This window comes from Etheostoma cragini, chromosome 11 (assembly GCF_013103735.1).
Source record: "Etheostoma cragini isolate CJK2018 chromosome 11, CSU_Ecrag_1.0, whole genome shotgun sequence".
NCBI classification, from domain to species: Eukaryota; Metazoa; Chordata; class Actinopteri; order Perciformes; family Percidae; genus Etheostoma; species Etheostoma cragini.
Genome location: NC_048417.1, coordinates 13219898 through 13241407, shown reverse-complemented (window position 1 = coordinate 13241407; position 21510 = coordinate 13219898). Strand labels below are relative to the sequence as shown.

General features: G+C 39.3%; 1 protein-coding gene across 1 annotated transcript in view; it reads right to left on the bottom strand.

Moving 5' to 3' along the window:
• Positions 1 to 12308, bottom strand: part of gpm6bb (glycoprotein M6Bb) — a 28603-nt gene extending 16295 nt beyond the window's left edge. Inside the window, exon 1 of the mRNA XM_034886629.1 lies at positions 12058 to 12308. Within this exon, the coding sequence (XP_034742520.1) occupies positions 12058 to 12061 (4 nt within the window). The 5' untranslated portion in view covers positions 12062 to 12308. The remainder of the gene's footprint in view (positions 1 to 12057) is intronic.
• Positions 12309 to 21510: the final 9202 nt, after the last annotated feature.

The following is a 21510-nucleotide window of genomic DNA, read 5'->3' as shown; positions in this document are numbered from 1 at the left end:
AACCCATATGTAGATGTGATGGCAGCATGCAAGCATAATGGCATTTTTGAGGTAGCTGTGCTTGGGATTTCCCCTTTAATTGCACTGAGGAGCTCAGGTGAAGCTTCAAAAGTTAAAGATTGATACACGATACACAAGACACGTCAACAAGCCAGTGATCCATCTGCAGCCTTTGAAAAGAACAAAATGTTTGAGTTCATTGCACACATGCACAAGGAAATTCAAAACATGTGATCAGGCCTAGTCAAAATGTGCAGTCAAAAAGTGTGGTCCAACCAGTGTTAACAGTTGTAGCACCACTCAATAGATATTCCGCATATATAGCGTTAGCGTCACAGTGTTCATCCTCAAATATATGAAGTCAACTAAAACAGTGATTTTGAAAGAGATTCATACCCTCTACCTTAGCTTTAATCTGTTTCAGTCAAAAGACACTTATGTCAAGGAAAGCCATTAATAATAAATGGTGACGCAATTAGCTTTGGCGTAAAGGTCTCTGCTCAGACACCGCCTACCAAGAGCCTGGGCCTGTCCGAGGTTTCTGCCTAAAAGGAAGTTTTTCCTCGCCACTGTCGCACTGTTTCTTGCTCTGGAGGAAACTACTAGAACTGTTGGGTCATTGTAAATTCTGGAGTATGGTCTAGGGTTAGGGTTAGGGTTTACTACTCTATCTGTAAAGTGTCTCGAGATAACTCTTGTTATAAATTGATACTATAAATAAAATTGAGTTGAATTGAATTGAATTACTCTTTAGGAGCTGTCAAGGAATCTGGGGTGGTGGGTATCTGTGTGGCAGCAAAGAGCGCTGGCATGTGTGTGTCAACAGAGTAACTGTGAGAGGTGTCTGGTTACTATGACCATGCTGTATAGTACAACTGCATGAATACGACTGGACATCACTAGTCACCTGGTAAACAAGCAGCTGATGAAAAAGACAGTGACTGTGAAAAAATGAACTACTGCCAATCAGCTAATGCACGCACAATTTGCCTAATTCTAGGCATCCAAAGTATAATATTATGTCTACTTTGTGTATTTCTAAGGGGCTTGAGAGTTCTCTAGAAACCCCTTTATAATAATACATAATGCAAAGAACATACAAGTATAGTGTTTCTATACTAAAAAGCTTTCAAACATAACTTCACTGGTAAATGTCATGCTACAGCAATCTGTAATACACTGCTGTAATGTTTAATAATATATCTCGTGCTGCAGGATATTTATTGACAAAATCATTAAATGACAAAATCTATCTCTGAAGTGGTACCAAATGAATTAGACAAGAAAGGTATTGTTAGACACAATGAGTACTAGACTGATTGGATCTTTACCAAAAATACTGTGACAGGCTGAGTGGCTGTGGGAATACTCATGTGAACGTAGGAGGCGAAGCCTGAGAGCTGCATGCTCAGCCCCAGTGTTGAGACAGCGCCACTCCCCTACTTGAGGACCCAATCTGAATGATGATGAAGCTCATACAAATGGAGGAGGCTTCATTGTGGGTCAACCTTTCACGCTGTGAGACTGGGGGCCCTGAATGCTCCACAGAGTTCAGTCACCCGTGAAGACATGCACCCTGCTTGGCTCACAGTTCTCAGGGATGCAAGCCTGTGACCAGGCCCAAGTACCTCCAACAAATACTGCAGACGGCCTGAGAAAGCAGGCTCATTACAACAGAGCAAATAAGCACAGATCAAACCTTATGAGCTATGCCTCATTGTGAAGGCCAAAGCCTGTTGAAAGGCAGAAGAAAGCCAAAAAAGAGAGCAAACTGCCTGTGTAAATATCTGCTTTCATGGAACAAGCTATACCGTTCCTTCTCTTGTATATGACAGTGCTTAGTAGCACATTTTGACATTCATGAAGACCTAGATTCTTATAAAAACTGTTTTGGTGAATTTTTTCAGTAAGGGAAAATCATTCTTATGTATTCTGGTGGCCTTACTGTCCTAGATTTAAACGCAGGCAATTTTCATAGGTCAATCTGTTCTGTATGTCTGTCTGCCTTCATGTTTGGCGTGCTGAATCCAAGTCATTGATTGGTTTTCAAAAGCAGTGCACTACAACTCCACCATACAGATCCATTGGCTTGTTTTGCTGACCCATTTTTTGGATTACAAAAGCAGTGGACATTTCTATAAGACTTTTGTTCAAATTCAGCATATGATTTGTTATAGCAGTCATTAAAATGCATGCCTCAAAGTACAGTTTTCACTTTAATAGAAAAATAACCAACATGAGCCTTTAAGTTGTATTCCTATTTCCTAAGAAAAGAAATCCTATCACTGCAATGGAAATAATGACTATGCCACTTATGACAAAATAAGTGGAATGTGAGAGGGAAAACCACAGTAAACAGGCAAACTTATAATGATCCGGGGGCCTTCTTTTGCCTCTGTTAAAAAGCTATAAACTAAGAAAAATCTCTTTCTCTCTACCATTATTGTTTCATTAGCAGGGAAAAAATCTAAAAAGAGGAAACTCCATCACTGTTTGAGCAGAGTGAAGGTTCAAAGGTATTTAGGCTGTTATGGTCGCATCATACTTAAATAAAGGCTTTCCAACCTTTATAATTGAACTTGAACAAGTGTCTTTATTTTTTGTTGGTCAAACCCTGGCACCTACAAACAATAACCCACAATGCAACTTGCTGCCAACAGTTTGGTCAGGGATTCGTGTGTCATGTTAGTAGCGGCTAACGTAGCCTCAAGCCGCTAGTCTTGAGCTGCTAGCCTTCAGCAGAGATGACCAGTTGGCTACAGAGGTCTGGAAAGCTAGTTTCTTTGTAACTCAACACCTCCAGATGTTTTTCATTTTCACCACCAACCAATGTTGTTGTGTGACAATTGAGGCAATACTTCCGACTTCACATAGTTCCGTTTGTAGCCTCAAAAGGTTTTACACAAATTTTTCCACTTATAAAGTATACTCTAAGTCCCTAACACCTGAACATTTTGGAAAAATCCGACTCTGCTATTCAATTTGAACCATTTCTAATAGTGACATACTTTATGTCTTGGCATTTCTTCCATCTTCCTTCTGCAATTTCCAGATTGAATGTTTCGCTCCAGTGAAATTAGTCTTCAACCAAACAATGCCCAGGGTATCTGACTCAGCACTTCTCTAATTGCATGTTTGTGATACTATATCACGTTAGGTCTGGAAAATGGAGCAACACTCACTCAACATGTTTTTTCTCTAAAAAGCTTCACAACCCTGACTCTCTGGCACCTCCACAGCCACTGTGGTTTTGGCCTAAGTGTGTTGCAGAGAGAGTGGGAAACACAGATGATTCGTATTATCCAGGCTTCCTAGCTTACAGTACCTTGGACACTGCCACTATGGCTTGGCCAGACCAGAAAACCCAACGTAATGTCAAAACCTAAAGATGAACATTTTCATAATTTCAGTCTGGAGTCAAAAGAACAAATCAATGCCAGGAAACAGAAACATAAAGTTAGAAAAAAAGTGAAAGTGAGAAAGGCAGAAACAGAAAGGAGGCGTTTATAGTAGTTGTACAACCTCCTCCAATACAGGCCAAAAACTTCTGCCATTTTAGAGAAAAGTAAATGTCTTTGCAAAATTGTTTGTTTTTCTTTCAGCGTCCTCGAAATATTTTAATGATGCCTCTGGTCTGGAAGAGGCTTTGCCGTCTTGTGGTCTGCCATACTTACATTATGGAGCCAATGAACCAGGAAAGAGGCCTTGCAAGCAACCGCCTCTCCATTATCCAGTTAGAATAATGCTATGGCTATTTTGTCTAGGTATATTGTGATAATACTTTGCCAAATTGTGGGGGTAATGAAAATACCCAGCTACCTCTGAATTGTTGTCTGCAAGAAAAATTAGGGGGTTTAAAACTGACTTTTATTTCCCAACATCTGGCATTCATCCGTTTCTCCAGAATAGACAACCCTCAGGAAATTTTAATTGTGGAACATGATCAGGACGCTGAGTGCCAATTGACCCAATAAATCATCTTGCCGAATGCTACCAGTAACATTAAGTCTATTTCTCACAGATATGATCTCTTTTTTGACACCATAAACTCTTTAAGGAAATATCTGGCTGTTGAGGTGCTAAACTCAAAAGGAATTTTCAATTTCTTATAATACTTTCTGTATATTTTTTCTCTTATGTCTATTCAATGAGTATTTGGGTTATTCTGATGTGTGTACATTTTTTTCTTTTGAGCGGCTGTAGCACAGGAATTTCCCCAGTGTTGGATTAATAAAGTAGATAGCTGCAAGCAAAAAACTACACCAACCAACAAGAGATGCTATAAAGCAGAACTTCAAAGTCTGGTAAAAGACTTCTGTAGGTTTGTCACTATGAGTGAAACCTTCCACATACAACTAGTCAGCTCCTTCATGCACATGTTATCATGGCCCCCTAAGGTATAGATGACCTTCTGATCTGACTTATGAATCTACTCTCTTTATGTCTATGTTTTGCATACTGCTTCCACCCTGCAGTCATTTTGACCGTGAGCCCCTCCCAAAGCCATTTTGAAATTTATAATGGTTCATTAAACTGCACTAAGAGTACAAAATCCCACAGGGACTTCCCTTAGTGGCATAAGTCCTTTAAATACAATAACTATCACAGTTAACATTTTTATATATATATATATCAACACACAAAAGACCACTGAGTTGCTTTCTATGATACATTTGTGACGGGACAGCAGTCAATTTGAATTATAAGGAGGTATTTGTATCAATCTTGTAATACTATGAATATTCTCTTAGCAAATTAAGCAACACAAGCAGATAAAATGTTGCACTAAATATATTGGGGAAATCTAGCACATTGTGTCAGGGGGCCTAGAAATTATGTAAAAGCAAATGAGTCCCAGTTAGATCTCACATGTTTCTAGCTTACACTGATGAGGATCTCCACAAATTAAACTTTCTCAGACTGCAGCTACTGGAATGGCAAAAAGCACAGGGGTCTTTCATTTTTCTACTTGTTGCACAGGGCAAAAGCATGTAAACACACACACACACACACACAGACAAGAGAGACATAATGAAAGGACATCAGACGAGACTCTCCAGCTAATCTCAGGGTTTCTTCCCATGGACAACTCCCACCATCCACTGCGTCTATCCCAGCTGCTGGGATTTCTTTCTCTGCGACGCTCCCGCCAGTCCTATTGTCCTCTGCCTCATGCTGCCAACCTCTCAACCCTGACCCAAGACTTTACCCTTTTCAAACCTCTCCTTTCCTCTCTGTTCCCCCAACCCTCATTAGAAGGAGAAGAAACCTCCTCCTTTCCGCCCCAGCTGACTGGCTGGTCTGTGTAACAGTTGGACCCCAACGTGTCAGGATTCATCATCAATGCTCTGACAATGAAGCAGATGACACGGAGATCTCTTTAATGCCATTGTTCAACAAGTCTCTCCTCTTGTGTCTCAAATCCCTGTGTCCTGCGGCTGGATCCTGGAAGGACAGGGAGTCGGTCATAACATGAACCTGACACTACCACCCCTGCAGAGATGTGTTTGTCCTCAGATTCATGATGGAAACTGTTTAGACGTGGAGTAAGTGCTTAACAATAAGTGGCAAATATAGCTCATCACAAGAGAAAGACAGAAGCTAATCTCTCTAGCGGTTGGCATATACTCTCCCCTGGCTGACCGCTGTGAGAGTGGGTCAATCCATTACTTTATTGCTTGAAGCACTGATGGGCAGTTTTCCAACTGCACAGACTTAAATGACCTCTTGTCCATCATACTGGACTTTTCAAAGCGTCTATTGTGCAAAGTAGAACCCATTTATGAAGTCACTACATCAATATCAGTGTCTAAACATTTACACTTTCCACGAATGTATCTGTGCACACTCCATTTAAATTATGTGGATGTCTCTGTAGATGAAAATACATGATGCAACCACTGGTCTGATAATACATACATACACATACAGTGATTTTGTTGGAATAAAAATACATCTATTTTACCCCCTAGAATGCTGTGTTTTTCTACTTTGAAATCAATAAATACAGAAAAGTATGCACAGTACACACACACACACACACACACATACACTCTATACACGCCAGAGTTTCCATTTCTTCACAACAATACTTTCCCCTATTCAGCTGTGGACACTATTGTTACAGTATTGTTTTCCTATAGAGTAAAGGGTCAGAAGCTAAGATGACTTATGAGACCTCTCAGTGGTGTAGCTATAACATTCATACTGCTAACTGATCTCTCCTCTGGTCTGCACGTGGTTTATGGGGTCAAGCGTTTTTTTTTAGACAAAACATCTGGGATTTCCTCTCCCCTGAAGCTGCTGGTAGTCGTTCCTTTCCTCTCAAGTGAACATACAGCAACACATATACCTTACAAAACCATGAATTGTGCAAATGGTAAAAGCATTACACCTTTTTCTTGGGCGGGAAAATAATTTCTGGTGCAAGAAAAGGAGAGAGTGTCTGTCCAATGGCCTCTAACTCAGATTCCACTTGGTCACATTCAGCACTACATCACAACGGCATGAGCAAAGATGAGTCATGAGCATTTCCTGCACAATCTTATAACAAGGTTTGAAGAAATAAGTCTTCACAAGGTTTGTTTTTGTGAGTGCTATCCCAAAAACATCTTTGAATATCTTGAGTCGGATTTTACACATAATTCTGAATATGAGGCCATGAGGTCATGATGGGTTACATAGGCTTTCATTTAAATTCCTGCTTAATTTATCCCAAGCATAGGATTTGGCTGTATCCAAACGGTCTCAGGCTGTCTGGCACAGCTCTTCATATGGTGAACATTTCTCATCGGTGTGCTGGGGTACCCCAGATGCTTTTGTCTTACGGTTGTTTAGCAGCTGCGTAAAAGCAAAGAGGACAAAGATCTATCTGTGAAGTGTTGAATACACTCAGTGGGCACACAGCCAACAGCTCAATCCTACAGGCTCCCACAGTTGAAAAGCAAACTAATGCATTCTGCTCTCACTCAGAACAGATGATCTTACAGGGAAATTAGCTGGAGGCACTATAGTTCTTCTCATTTCTGCTAACTGCTTTCAAATCTGAACTGTGGTCACATTGAACTCCTAAATTATTATTTACATACAGTAGATGTTTTGGAAGCGTAAAACAATGCTTTGCATTTCCTCCCAAAATAGGAAAAACTTAAAACACTTGACTTACTGACCAAAATATGCTGAGACACCTGTCAACTATGGTTTTTGTCTCTCATCGCTTACGTTGGAAACCATCTTTTAGTGTCTTAAGCATAAGGTGTTTACTGGTTCATACATGCAAAAACTGTTTTGAGGTTCATATGTGTACCTGAATATTGTTTGAAGACCGACTTGAAAAATCATAAACCTTTGCATCTTCAAAGACCATGGCGCTTACAACAAACGATGCGTTGTGTGATACAAGGGCTCACACTTTTGGACAGTCCTTTAAAGGACTGTCCAAAGGATTTTGCACTTGTTTCCACAAGGTAGTGGTAATGGGGTAAATTACTGAATTATGAATGCATTTGTGGGGAATGTGTTGCTTCAGGTACCGGTGAGCCATGAAATACGATCCAGGAAGTCCAGCTTGAGAAAAAGATCAGTGAGTGTGAAGGCTTAAGGCCTTACGACAGGTTCAACCAACTTCTTTTACTGGTGTTAGCCATTATCACTGGTGGTCCCCCCCCCCATGGCTCTAATCCTATAGCCCAGATCCTGGCCATCACAGAGCACATGCATAAGCTAGAATAGCCCTCTCTGCCACAGGCATCATTTTGTGAAGAGCAATCACACTCTTCAGTCACTTTTACCACTGACCAAATAATGATATGCCAGTCTTTGGCAAGAGAAAATAGGTCATTCTGTGAAAACATTATTGATCATTAAATCAATGTCCCCTGATCATGTGATACGGACTGAGTGAATCAAGACCTATGCATTGTTGTTGTTGCTGTAGCAGATGCAGTCATACAGAGTTCCTGTAACATGGTTTACTGTTGATGGCAGAAACTCCTGAAGTGAAGCTGAACGCCTGTTGAATGAGTGAGTGAATGTTCAGCTGCAGAGACTCTTTGCTCTCCCCAACCTATTATTTCCCACAGGGCTTCTGGAACAATCATCTGACTGTGAACAAAACACTGATAGATTGCTGCTCCACTGGCAAATATCACCTCTGCACTCTATGTACATGCAACGATGCCAACATTCTCTGAAGTTGAAGAAAAAAAAAAAAATTGGACCTTATTATGCATGTACTGTATTTGGCATTTTAACCCTTGATAACCCAGGATGTTTTTCTGAAGTCTCGCAGATAAAATAAAAGGCCAGATTGTATCTTTGGCATATTTTATGCAACATCAGGAGTTCAAATATTTAAATGGTATCCTGTTTCTACCACATTGCAGTTTGACTGTAATATATTTCTAACAACAACAAACACACACACACGCACACAAACTTGCATCCCTTCTGTTTAACTGTGAACAGGCTTTTAGTGACAGCCAAGGCATGTTCTTCAACAAGCATCCCCGCTCAGGAACTTCTTTTCCTATCATTTCATGTCACAATACTCAATGGCCCTCTTTGTTGTCGGAGGAGTTAATAAGCTCAACAAATTATCATGAGTTCTCTGGCAGACCTGCAGAGCTGGAGAGAAACAAAAAAAATGAAGTCAGAGGAAAGCAGTCAAGATGACCCCAAGAGAGAGAGAGAAGGGAGATTTCAGAGGAAACAAAGTGGAGCAGGAAGAGAAGCAGGAGATGAATGAAATAACTATAATAACTAAAGAGTCTTTTTTTTTTAAAGCTGCACAGTTGCAAAACGTTCTCTATGGGCCTCATCTGCTGTATAATTATGAAAGATGTTGGGTCATATCCTTTGCCAAATGGAAAGAAGCCCAGAAATGATGTAACCATGACAGCAACTACCTCATTATTATTCAGTGTAATTAATGATTGCAAACCGAAGACGAAAAGCAATTTAGGAATTATTGATGGCGACAGTAATGGGGGGATCCTTCATTAAATGTTTCTACCGCATACTTTATTTGGACTGAACTGAGGAATTTCAAGGAGAGCATCTGCTTTGACTCAAACAAACAAACTTTCTCTTTGAGCACCCTTTAACCATCTCTGCAGTGACTCATTCTTGCCGTCCTATGTTTTTTCTCGGCATCTCTTTGAAATGGAAGCACGTGCATGACCTGCAATATGCCTCTGAGGACAATATTGCCACGAGTCAACTGAAAGCAGGGTAAGTTATCTGACTCTCTGTTATTGCTCTGCCATCAGTTGACAAGTTGTTGGTTCCGAGAGCACAAAAACACCTCCGCTGGCACAGCGTTAGCAGTCATGGGTCTTTCCTTTCCTCAGACTCAGGATGCAGGGTCTCATAACACATGTGTCTGTGACAGTGATCACTGCTGATGTGCGAGCTACGCAAGCAGACACTTTCCAGACATCCCAGTCCAGATGGAGGAGAAATACAAGTTAAAAGAGCATGAGACGGCTAACAACTCTAAAAGAGTTCACAGACACGAATGTAAAAACTAATTTTGAAGGAGACCTCTGTTTGTGTGGATCAATGAAGGACAGAATCAATCAGACGTCTTCACTATAACCAATATAACTGACAACTAACAGTAGACAACAGGATAGCCTCTAGTACACCAACAAACCAAGTGGCAATAACAGCTTAGATGTTGAACTACAGCTGTTTAATTAAAGAAACATTTACAACTGTCAGCTGTGATTTACTTTCTTTTTCTTAAAATACTTAAAAAAATGATGTAACAGTTGGATCTGGTTTGCATCCAGCCTTGATGACCTTTTCCACAAGACCACCACGCTGAAGACAAAACACTCGGAACAGAGCCTTCATGAGTTTCCATAAGGAAAAAAGCAATCCTTCCTTCTTTTCCTTTTGTTTTTTTGACCAGGATCCAGCTCCAAGAAGAACAGACGTTCATAGTCGTGTCCATAATTTGCTGTATTTGATTAATTGAATCTCCTGTCATAAGACAGCTTTTGATGTTAAGCACATAATCAAATTGTATCTGTAAAATACATTGAAAAGGATCATCTTCCACATTGAATGAGTACGTCTAAAGTGTTTTACAAAGTTTTACAAATATCAGATAAACTTTGCTCATGTTTGACAGATTTTTCTCAATACTGTAGCTCAAGGGCTGCAATCTGCACAGTAATGTCATGCTTTTCTTGGTAAAGTGAGTATGATCATCACATGCAAGAAAGACATTTTTTATCTTTAGGCTTTCTCATCCGATAATAAAAATATCTGAGTAGAGCCATGTTTAGTTATCAAATTACTCTCGGCAACCAAACATTGTTGGGTGAGTAAATGGACTCAGGGCAAACACCAAGAACCTAACAAGATATTTGAGGAAAATGACTTGCTGTCTTCCTCTGAATTAAGCACTGTGGACTGAAGCCAAGTTATCCTCCCACATCCCTCCCACAGGCCAATGCACTGTTATATCGTTCACTACAAGGACAGAGGAGAATCTCTCTTAAAAACATGTGGTCGCTGTAAAATCAAATCATACAAGAGTTATATAACCTCTGAATGACATCTTCATTTCACAGCTCCACACACAATCGCCTTTAAGACATCCTGTTTATTTTGGGCTGAACAGTTTTGTGCAGACAGTTAATCCTTTTTCTGTTTTCAAAGCTATTTCATGTGAAAACGCAAATCAAAGCCCAGAAGTATGATATCAGTTACTCTGACACAACCAAAGGAAACCTTTAAAGCAACTAGCAAGTCTCACAATGAATCCTCTAATGCCCACAACAAAAGGCTATGCTACATTTCCTGAAAGGACCAAGGAGGGTCTTTGAATCAAAAAAATGGGCGCGTTTGGACAATGCACAAAGTCGATTTCCATGCAGAGTAAAATCGTCTATGAGACAGTGAAAGAGGGTCTGTGAGGCATCAGTTCACACGGCATCCACTCTGAAACTTGCATTTCTGTGTCCTTCTCTCTCTACATTAAGAGCCACTGAAGTCGCACAAAGGAGCAGCTCCAAATTAGAAGCACAAAGATGCCTCTGTGAGAACTTCAGAGCGAATTAATGAGCATTGATACACATTCGCACAGTGTTCTTCTCTGGCCTCAGCCGTGGTGCATGCTAGCCAATGAATGCTGCCCAAAAACCAACATAAAAAGCTCAAATTGATTGAATTACATATAGTGTATCCATTCTGTGTCTTTGTACTATAAAATATCTACCCTAAATACCTATCTAGTACAGGATGAGAACACCATGTCAACACCATATCTGGTCTATTTATGACTTTTTCAAAGTCTCAAAGTTGTTAAAAAGTTACTAAACATCCAAGGCATGAGCGTCTCACTCCTCCTATGCACCCCCCCTCACACCCCAGGTTGGGAGCACAGATGGACAACAGTTGGGACTGATTTTAAAGATGGGACATTCTCAGCTCAGACCTTCAGATAGCAATTACAAGTTCTGTCATAACACAAACCATGCAGACTTTAGCTTTGGGGGATCTGACTAATACAATGTGTTGCCTGTTAGCTTTTTCCAGTAACTTGAAGTCATTAAAATACCTAAATCATTATCAACCATGCAACATGATCAATCACTGCCGTCCAAAAAATGATCCATAAAGGTTTTTTTTTTTTAAGTTTTGATCAATGGGACTAGATAGTTCAGCACTGAGGCCCTGTTGAAAGCAGTAACAACGACAGGAGAGGCAGCAAGCTGATCTGGATTTAACACCTTCGCAGACTCACAGAGTTGACTGAAGGAATCCAGATGGACCTAATCTCTCTAATCGCTTTCCTCAAGTCGCTTCAGCAGGCTGCCCTAATGCTGATTGTCATGAAACCGGGTCAGCTAAACACCCGACCTCTGCAGCCCTTTAGTAGCTAGTAGAAGTTGAGTTTACGTTAACACAATCGGCGCACCCCAAAAGTTGGAGCAACAACAGCAAAGTATGAAGCGCGCTGTCATCACGAAAAAAAAGATGCGACATTAATACACTTCCTATATCCGCGATAAATTAATGGAGCATGTGTTGCTAGAAACTTACCCATTGTTGTAGTCTAAGTTTCCCAAAGCGTCCGAAGTGAAGCGATCAGCTGCAAGTCGAGCCCCAGCTACACTGCTGTCCCGTCCTAGGATGCACACACTGGCTGCTCAAACACTCAACGCTGCGTCCGCTCGGAAGCAGCCTGGGTGACGTCAGCACAGAGGGGGATTACAGATGGGAGGACGGCCCTCACCCCTCACCTCGTCCTCAGCCCTCATCACAAAGTCATCCTGGTCACTCTTCTCATTATCAGCCACTTGTATCCTGAAGCATTCCTGCAACTTTGTGCTCAAAGTCCTCCATACATAAAATAGATGATGCCTGGATTGTCACTTAATTAAATTAACTGATTTCGATCAAGATGATATGTTATGGTAAATAAAGGCTGACGACCTTTCTTTTTGATGTTGCCTTTCTTTAAATGGTGGTTGATTTCTTTAATGTTTAATTTCTTACACTGCACTGTAACTTTTGTTCTTGTGTTTTGTCTGTTTTTATTTTTAAACGTCTTTTAACTGTTTTTGTGTAAAGCCCTTTGAATTGCCCTGTTGCTAAAATGTGCTATGCAAATAAAGCTGCCTTGCCTTGCCTTGCCTTACTATGGGGGGATAAAGTGTTTCATGTCAGTTTTGTCAAACTGACAACAGACAGGTCAGAGACTGCTGCAGTATATAAACTGCAGATTCAGGAATTATTCTAACACTGGTCTGTGCCAGTCTGTCCCTTTCATGTGTTACACTCCAGTCCGGATTAAGCATTTGTTTTTCATAAATAACCAAGGGTGTTGAACAACACTTAGCCTACTGTTGATCTGAAGATATTTTTCACAATCCTAAAAGACTTATTTTATACATGGATTAAGAAAAAAATTCCACTGTGGGCTATTGTGAAGATTTGTTGTTAAGACAGGCAGAAAGGACATATCTCCACATACAGTAAGAAAAGTATAAACATGTTATTTTGAATGAAGATTTAAAAATTGTAAACATAAAACACGTAAAAACTTTCTCAAAGATAAGGCCTTTACTGGTGGCCAAGTAACAACTCTCAGTAGGTTGTTTCATGGCTGAACAAAACATCTGCCCAACATGGCAAACACAAAAGCCTCTGAACGACAAACATTTAACTGGTCATAACATGACATCACCCTTTTTTCCTGAAGATATTTTTTATTCTAAATCCAACATTTATTCATTCTTTTTTGTCTACTTTCCATGTCACTTTTGGTTTGTTATTTAGCTTAGGTGTCAGCAGGTTTTTACATAAATATGTATTTTTTTTTTTTACGTTTGTGTTTCTTCAATCTGTAAATCTGCTTGTGTGGATCATCATCAAATGCAGTCAGATCTGGAATTACTGCACATATACTCTCCAAACATGTAATGACCTAAATCTGTGAAAGGTCAACATTGCAGCTGTGACACAGAGATATATTTAATCACTTATATTACATATATGTATCTGTATTTTTTCAAAACTTTTTTGTCATTCAATGTCGGGACTGCAAGTGTCCGATAGTTTTAAACAAATTTCCTTTTGTGTCATGAACCCCATTCAGTAAGTAGGTCCACCATACAGAATACATTTGGCTGATATACATACCTATGTAAAATGAGCCTGTTATTAGAAATCTGTATCTCTACAAACTGTAGGTCTGTGCACATGAGCTGCATGTCAGTGTGTGTGTGCGTGTATGTGTGTGTGTGTGTGTGTGTGTGTGTGTGTGTGTGTGTGTGTGTGTGTGTGTGTGTGTGTGTGTGTGTGAATAGAGGACTTGCATGGGAACATTCCAGCACTGTGCTGGCTGTTACAGCAGGCACAGCAGCTGGCAGACAGCAGGCACACAACTGTTATTAGGGTGGACCATGGCAAAATAAAACACATCGGACAAAGCCTTTTATCTGACATTACACAGTACAAATGGCTGTGTCACAGGGCATGATTTTGGAATTCATTGGGGCATGTTGCATCCTGCAGAAAACATTCACCATTTCTTTGGACATTCATTATTTTTGTTAAATTGACGGGTGTTAAGCTTTATCCCAGATCAGTGCATCCATTGACCCTGACTAGTATATAAATTATCATGTGATAATATGTCCATTCAAATTGCATTTTGAAAATACTTTGTAAATATAACTGGGAACTTTGTAGGTCCAGCACATAGACTGTATAACGGTCTATGGTCCAGCACATAAACCCTGGGCTAAGCAGTTTGGAGCTGTCAGCACACTGATTGATTGATTGATTGAGTATGGTGAACTCTCAACTATCTCACGAAGTATCAGTAATACTGCCCTTCCCACCCCCCTTTAAGGGTTTTTCTGACCCAAGACGCATTATAAGCAATCATAGCTGAAGACTATTGAAGAAAGAGAATTTGGTTTGCTCTCATTCTTGTAATGTTTCTTATTAAAAACAGGCACAGTGAAACAGGGTTGGTGGAAGGCAGTGGAGGCAAATTGACGTAATCCTGCAGCATCTAATTGCAAATAAAAAAGCTGCTATAGCGCTTCATCTTAACCAACAGCCACCACAGTTACAAACCACTGAGAAAATGGCAGACGCCGTAAATGGGCTCCAAATGAGAGGTGGTTTAAAGTTTTGCGTGAAGTTTGCATCTTATCAAATGTTACATGACTTAGTAGGACAAATCTGGCCTTCAAAGCGCTCCTTAATGTGTCACTTCACAATGCAGCATAACAAAACTTTCTGCTTATATTGGTGATAAAATAACAAGAAAGAGTTTGCTTTGAGCATTATAAAATATCCTTTTCCAGGAGAGCTATGCAGTCCGGTGTTGAATGTGTGCTAAAGATCATTCAATATATTGCTTCAGTATTCCAGATAACTTTCAACAGATGTTAAGAAATATGTCAGTAAATAATCTAGTTACTGCACATGTTTACTGAAAAGGATCAATGAGGTTGGTGCAGACAAACTTCTTCCAGCTCAAATGTGGCTGAATCTGTGAGCGCTAATTACACGTGGACACATTTTACTCTTTTTGCCCGAAATGCCACAACTCTGCAAACACCCAAAAAAATCTCACGTATATTGTGCATCTGTAGTTTTAGTGTCTTCATTCTTTGTCACAGAGTGATTGTGTCATTGTATTACTCATTGATGAAGACTGGCCGCAACTGATGATGACAGTGTTTTTTAAAGAATCAATTCAGTATCATGTTTTCACCGCTGACTTTCATGTTTTGAGATAAGTTGAAGGGTTAGTTGCTCTTTGAACTCAGAGATTACAACTTTTCCTGAGACTTAGACTAGCTTGTGGTAATGTGAACATATGAGGTTGAGTGTGAAACCACTATCTGGTTAAGTATTTAAAAAGAAGTGGAAAATATTGATTAATTGCCATCTCAGGGAAATATGTTGTTTACCACCACCCACAAAAAAACTATCAAAGGAGTTTAATCAATTCAACTTGCCTATAAAGCTAAATACTGCTTACAAGTTGAAAACATATGCCACTTAGGGACAAGGTATGTTTGGCTTGAATCTTTTGTCCAATTGCTATTCTGCATTGATCCCCAACCTGACTGAGGACTTCTGATTGTCAACTTTTATTGAATCTTAAAATCGGCCTCTTGTAATTTCAGTTATTCAGGACAGCATGAATGTCATGTCTTGCAAGGGTTTTGTACGTCAGTCTCTGCTGGAGGTTCTGCAAACACACATCACCAAAGTCAAAACAGACAGTGGTGACCTACTCCAGCAGGTCGAGGGGAGGGATGAACATGTAAGCAGCTCTGAGCTAATTGTAATTTATAGCACCCAGGCCCCGGGCAGAGCGCAGTCACAAAACAGCCCCATGCACAGCTGGGGGCTGGGCAGGAAGTTACATTCAGGCCAGTTATCTCCTCAAGTCAGTGTGTAAAACCTCACTTTTGTTAATGTTAGATCCCTGTGGATAGACATGCCCAAAGTGTGAAATGAATGAGAAAAAAACAGAGTCCAGTTGTTGTGTGTAACAGGGTTGCAAATTGTGTTGCATCTGCTGCCATGGTTTCTGGTGGTGTTAAGAGCGCAAAGAGTTGGGAGGGGCCAAATTTTGGAGGACTCACTCAACAGACAGACTTAACTATGGGAATGGAAAAACAACAAGAGCAACTATGCACACCCTCGTAACTCTGCCTCCAGAGATAATTGGGTCAACTCTCTCCACGGTATACAGGATGCATCACGACAAAACCCTCAACTGTGTGTTGAAAGTTTGGAGATGAAATATTTCTGTACATGTAAAACAAGGGGATAACGTAAATATGGACACTGGATCAGAATGAGTTATTCTTGACTAGATAGTCTTTCAAGCAAACACTGGCCTAATACTGATGTAAACTATTCCTCCACCACTCCCATCATTTGCTGGCTGGCAGCAGTACCCATGGGCAGGGACCACATTACAGTGAATTATTCATTCTAGCAGAGCAAAGTTGTGTTGTTGGCTACATTTTAGATTTTACTTTGATGAATGTGGTGTAAAGGTACATTTGCGTAGCAAAATAACCCTTTAACTTTATTGTTGCAGTAGCAGAACATGTGGCAACCACTTTAACACTAGTCTATACTCTGCTGCCATCTAGTGATTTTTGTGTGGTGGCCTTTAAATACAATACGGGATTTTATTGAAGAGAATTATTTTTTTTGGGGGGTGATTTGCTGAACTTGAACTGTGCCTTTTGTTTCTAACATGGCATCCCAATAACGGGGTTTCAAGATTAAATCGTTTTACTTTTAATGTCTTTATTTTTTTTAAATATCAGCAATGAATGTGCAGTACAGATTCTACTAAACTTGCGTCTTGTACAGAATAATACCGGGCACTAAAATCAAACATATATTTTAATCTAAGAGTATACACTGAAATGTCTCATTGGGATTATTGGTAGCAGTAGTAGAAGTATTACATCTGTCCAAATGTGGCCTTGTTCTCTGATTTAATTATGTGTTGTGTTCAAATTTTTTGTGTTTTGCATATTAAGGCAATTGTATAATTTGGAGAGCATTGTGATATTTGTTATCACTCATTGACATGGAATTCACATTGTTTCCCTCACAATGCGGTACACCAGAGGAAATCTATGGAACAAGAAGTACAAAGTTTGACTGAAATGTCTCGATGGAGAAGGAATCAAAAGCTAATCACTCGCTTGTGTTCAACCCAACCATTCACAGAGCAGTCGTACTCATTAGATGGCTTTGATAGAAGTATAGACTACATGTAACAATAGCACATTGCTGTGATTGTTCTTCCTATTCCAGATATTGAAAGTAATGTCAAGCCAAAAGGACTGCTGTTATGTTACTCCACAGATTAAGAAAGTAGTGCTCCTGAGTTTACCTGAGGGAAATTATCAACTCATTGGCTGACAGCCGACTTATGTTATTTGAATGATATCACCTCCAAGCAGCTGCTCTCCTGTTGACTCTCCTGAGTCTGAAATGAAAGCATGTGGCTTATGTGTGCTTGTGTGTGCTTTCTCTCTCTTTCCTTTTTGAACTCTTAAGATTTACATTTTCCTTTTTTTTTAATACAAATCCACGGCACAAGGAGTCAATTATCCTGCTGGATTGTGAAAAGCTTGCTGCATTTATTTATTTGATATGTTTACATTATGCTTTGAATATTTTACAGTAATTTAGCTATTTTTATTAAAAGATTAACTATTTTATATAACTTTTTGTTATTTGTTTTACTCATATTCTTTGGAAATTAGTGATATTTGTATTACATTTGACACATCTTTCCAGATATTATGTAATTTTTGTCTGACATTTTAATAGTCTTTTTCATAGAATATGCATTACTGACATTATCGCTTTGTTACAAAAAAACGTTCATAAAATATAAAAAATGAAGTTGTTTTTAAAGAACAGCACAACAATCCAGATCATAACGTAAGCTAAATAAAAAAATAAAAGCAGATTGAATTCTGTATGACAAATAACCATCAATTATCACTGAAGATGCAGTGAAGACAGCCAAATAGTTTTGACAGGATTTACATAATACAATAGAGGGTGGATTATTGTATTTGATAGAAGCCCATCTGCTGCTGAACTGAGGTGTAATTACTTTTGCATCTTCTACTATAGATTATTCTCTGTTTCACCGTTGTGAAAACTGAAACTGTGACAATTTACCTCCATCATCATTTAAAAGAATGACGAGATGCTTTCTCACTGTATGTACATAAATTCATCAAATATTGAATAGCGCTGTTGCTTAGGGATACTAGTTGTTTTGTGAATATTTTTTATCTTTGCAACTATTTCCATTCCCAAAATTCAATTATGTCAAACTGAATAGCAGCGTCAGTCAAGTTTTGGATTGAAGTTATGCATCATAGTGGCCATTTGCACGCTGATTACTCCTCACCAGCCTAGCACATAATTTCCCTGTTGAGTCTTTCCCCAAATAGAATATCAATACTAATTAGAGATAAAGGCGTCTTCTCATATTCTATTTATTTGGAGGTTTGGTGACCTCCAAGTGGAGATGTTCCAAGGAGGTTTTGTACTTACAAACAGGACATTATTTTCTCAGAGAAGCAATTCACGAGTAGACTCAGCTCCTTGCATTGTTTCAAGTGACTTATTCGCCAAATGGATTTGCTGTTGTCACAGTTCTTGATCTTCAATTGGAAAGCGCAAATAAAGTGAATGGTGTATTAGTGACGGAACATTAATTTTTATTGTGACATACCTATTACGGTAGAAAGTGCTTATTTTTCTAAATGATCACATTCAATTTAGTTGTTAACATGTGCCTTAACATGATCTTTCTGCAATTCTCTGTACTATGCTGTTTATGTTCATGTTACTGTTACTGTTCCTACTTTATATCAAGGGAAATTGGGCTTTTACATTGTGAACATTATGGTAGCAACACAACTTCAACAATTTCTGTGTTTTAGAAATGCCAATTCAGGATAGGGAATTTCAAAACAGTAAATTATCTCATTTTGCTTCTCATGCTCCCCATGTTTCTTTTAAAGCACAACATGGCCCTCAGGTAGCAATGAATATGGGTTTATTTTCTATTCACACACCCACTGTACAATGGAAGATAAACAGGCAGTGCTCTCCTCACTGACTGAGTCCAGTTGTCACCATATTCTCTGGAGTCCTTGTTTCATTGGAAATAGATGCATTCATCAGGCTGCCAGCAGGGAATGAGTTCATCTCTGAGCCTCACCAACATTGATCCACAGTCTTTGCAGCAACAGAATGAGAAGTGTAAACTTCTAAAGGGGTTTTATCAAAGCAGACAAAACAAGTTACGTGTTATCTAAAAATTGGGGTGACAGACATTACCAGTTGGCATGGTATTTCACCATCTAGTTCCCCTGTCCTCCACCAATCAACTGTTGAGGAAGCTGTACGTTCTCTGAGCTTTGTAGGGTCAAGTCTTTTTCATGTCAGCCCTCTCGTACTTTCTGTGTAGCCCTCTTAGGACCATAAAAGCCACAGAGGGGAGATGTGCTGCTTTCAAGCAAAGCATCTCTCACGACACCATCGGTAACACTCTGATCAAGTTCTGTCTGTCCTCCGGACAGCTGGAGCCCTGGAAAACCTTTTCAGTGTACAACATTAAAGATCCCCCATCCCTAGGAAATTAGAATACTCTACTTGATATAACAATATAACCAAAAAATGTGTTTCTGTTGGTTTTGCCACAAAAAGTGGTGAATGTATTGACTGCTTTGCCGTTATTGAAAAATCGTCAAACCATGAATTTGCAAGTATAGTTTGCACATGCATCATTCTGCACAGCAAATGTAAATAACCCAAGTGAAGTAACAATGGGCCCAGCACATTTTTGAGTGCTTAGATGACAAAATACGATACACTCTCTTCTGTAGAGTATCTTCAAACAAAGTGAGCAACACATCATTTAGGCTTGCTCTCACTTTTTAACACTTTCTTGACACTTTCTTATTATTTTAAAAAGATGTCCAACCTTTCTAGGCAACTGTTTCTTAGTCTTCTTCTTCTTCTTCTTCTCCTCCTTCTTCTTCACCTATTGACTGGTCTTAAATTAAACTGTGCCTGATTGTTTCTCTCGGGCTTGATGAGAACAGCTGCACCAGATCAATATATCCATTTATAAAGTCAAATCTAATTGGAAATTGTTGCCCATTTGCGATCACACTCAGACACACAAGCAATCCGGCAACACCAGATTAGAGTAAAGTGTTATCTGCTTCATAATGAGAAATCAAACAGATTCATCTGCTTATGTGGATCCCCATATCCCGAATATATTGGCAGTGTTTAATTGTGTTCGCCTGCTGAAACCCTCTCAGCTTTTGAGGTTTCATTCGTCATCAGAGAAATACAGCTGCTCCAATCCGCTTATCACTGTGTGTCTCGGAGATGTTTCCATGGAAACTGTGTTTACTGTCCCACAGTGTTCTAAAATTGGTTCCAAAGTGATAACGGTGCCTGAAAACAGGGCAAAGATGAGACGGACAATGACAACATTTGACATTGTAACAAGTGAAATTTGAATGTAGACGTGTGAGCCATTGCTCTTTCTACACTTTTCAATGTCAACATTCAATGTTTAAAGCTGAATATTGAAAGGTTTGAGGAAAACAATGAATTAAAAATATCTCTCTTTTTCCCTCTTCTCTCCGTATATGGCTCTTGTTCTTCCAGCCACTCTTCCTAATTCTTGCTACTCTGGAGAGGTGCTGAATATGTTGAGCTGATGAGCACAATTTAGATAGAAGACAAATTATAAATGAAGTTGACCTTGTGGCCATCCATGCTCAGTATGAAATCCAAATAGTGGAACTAAAAAGGTTAACTAATGTCAATATTTCTCTTTCTTTTTCTAATAATATAGGCTTTTGTTACCCAAACCTGAACACCTTGAGATTTTTCCTTTTATGTCACGAGAAGATCTTTTTGTGAGTCTGATGGCGTTTGAGTCTTTATAGCTGTGACAGCGCCCTCTTCATTTCAGAGTCCTGAATATTCTCCATTAGTGCTTTCACTTGAAGGTGAAGGATAAGATTTAAAATGTCAAGCTAATTTACTTTTTCAAAAGAGGAAAGAGATTGCACATGAACAAATCGTGTTTGTCTACAATGATCTAGTCAAAATCTGTTGTATTGTATCCAGTTCTCTGTACTCGATATCATTACTTTACTATTTTTTCTTCTTACACTGTGAATGCTGTAAGATGTCTCTTGAAGAAGACAATTGTCAGCTGTCTTAGATGTAAGAGACAATTACTGCACTGTCCCTTCAGCTAGGAGGGAATAACTTTGCATTCATCAAGTTTAAAGTAGGATTTTTAGATCGCTGGGGAAAAGTTGGGTTTTAGTGAAAGCACATTAAATATCCCGTTCAATCATTTCAGTGTGATCAAATTAAAGGAACCTTTTCACATGTAAATCTGAATGTTTGCCTCTTACACAGTATATGACC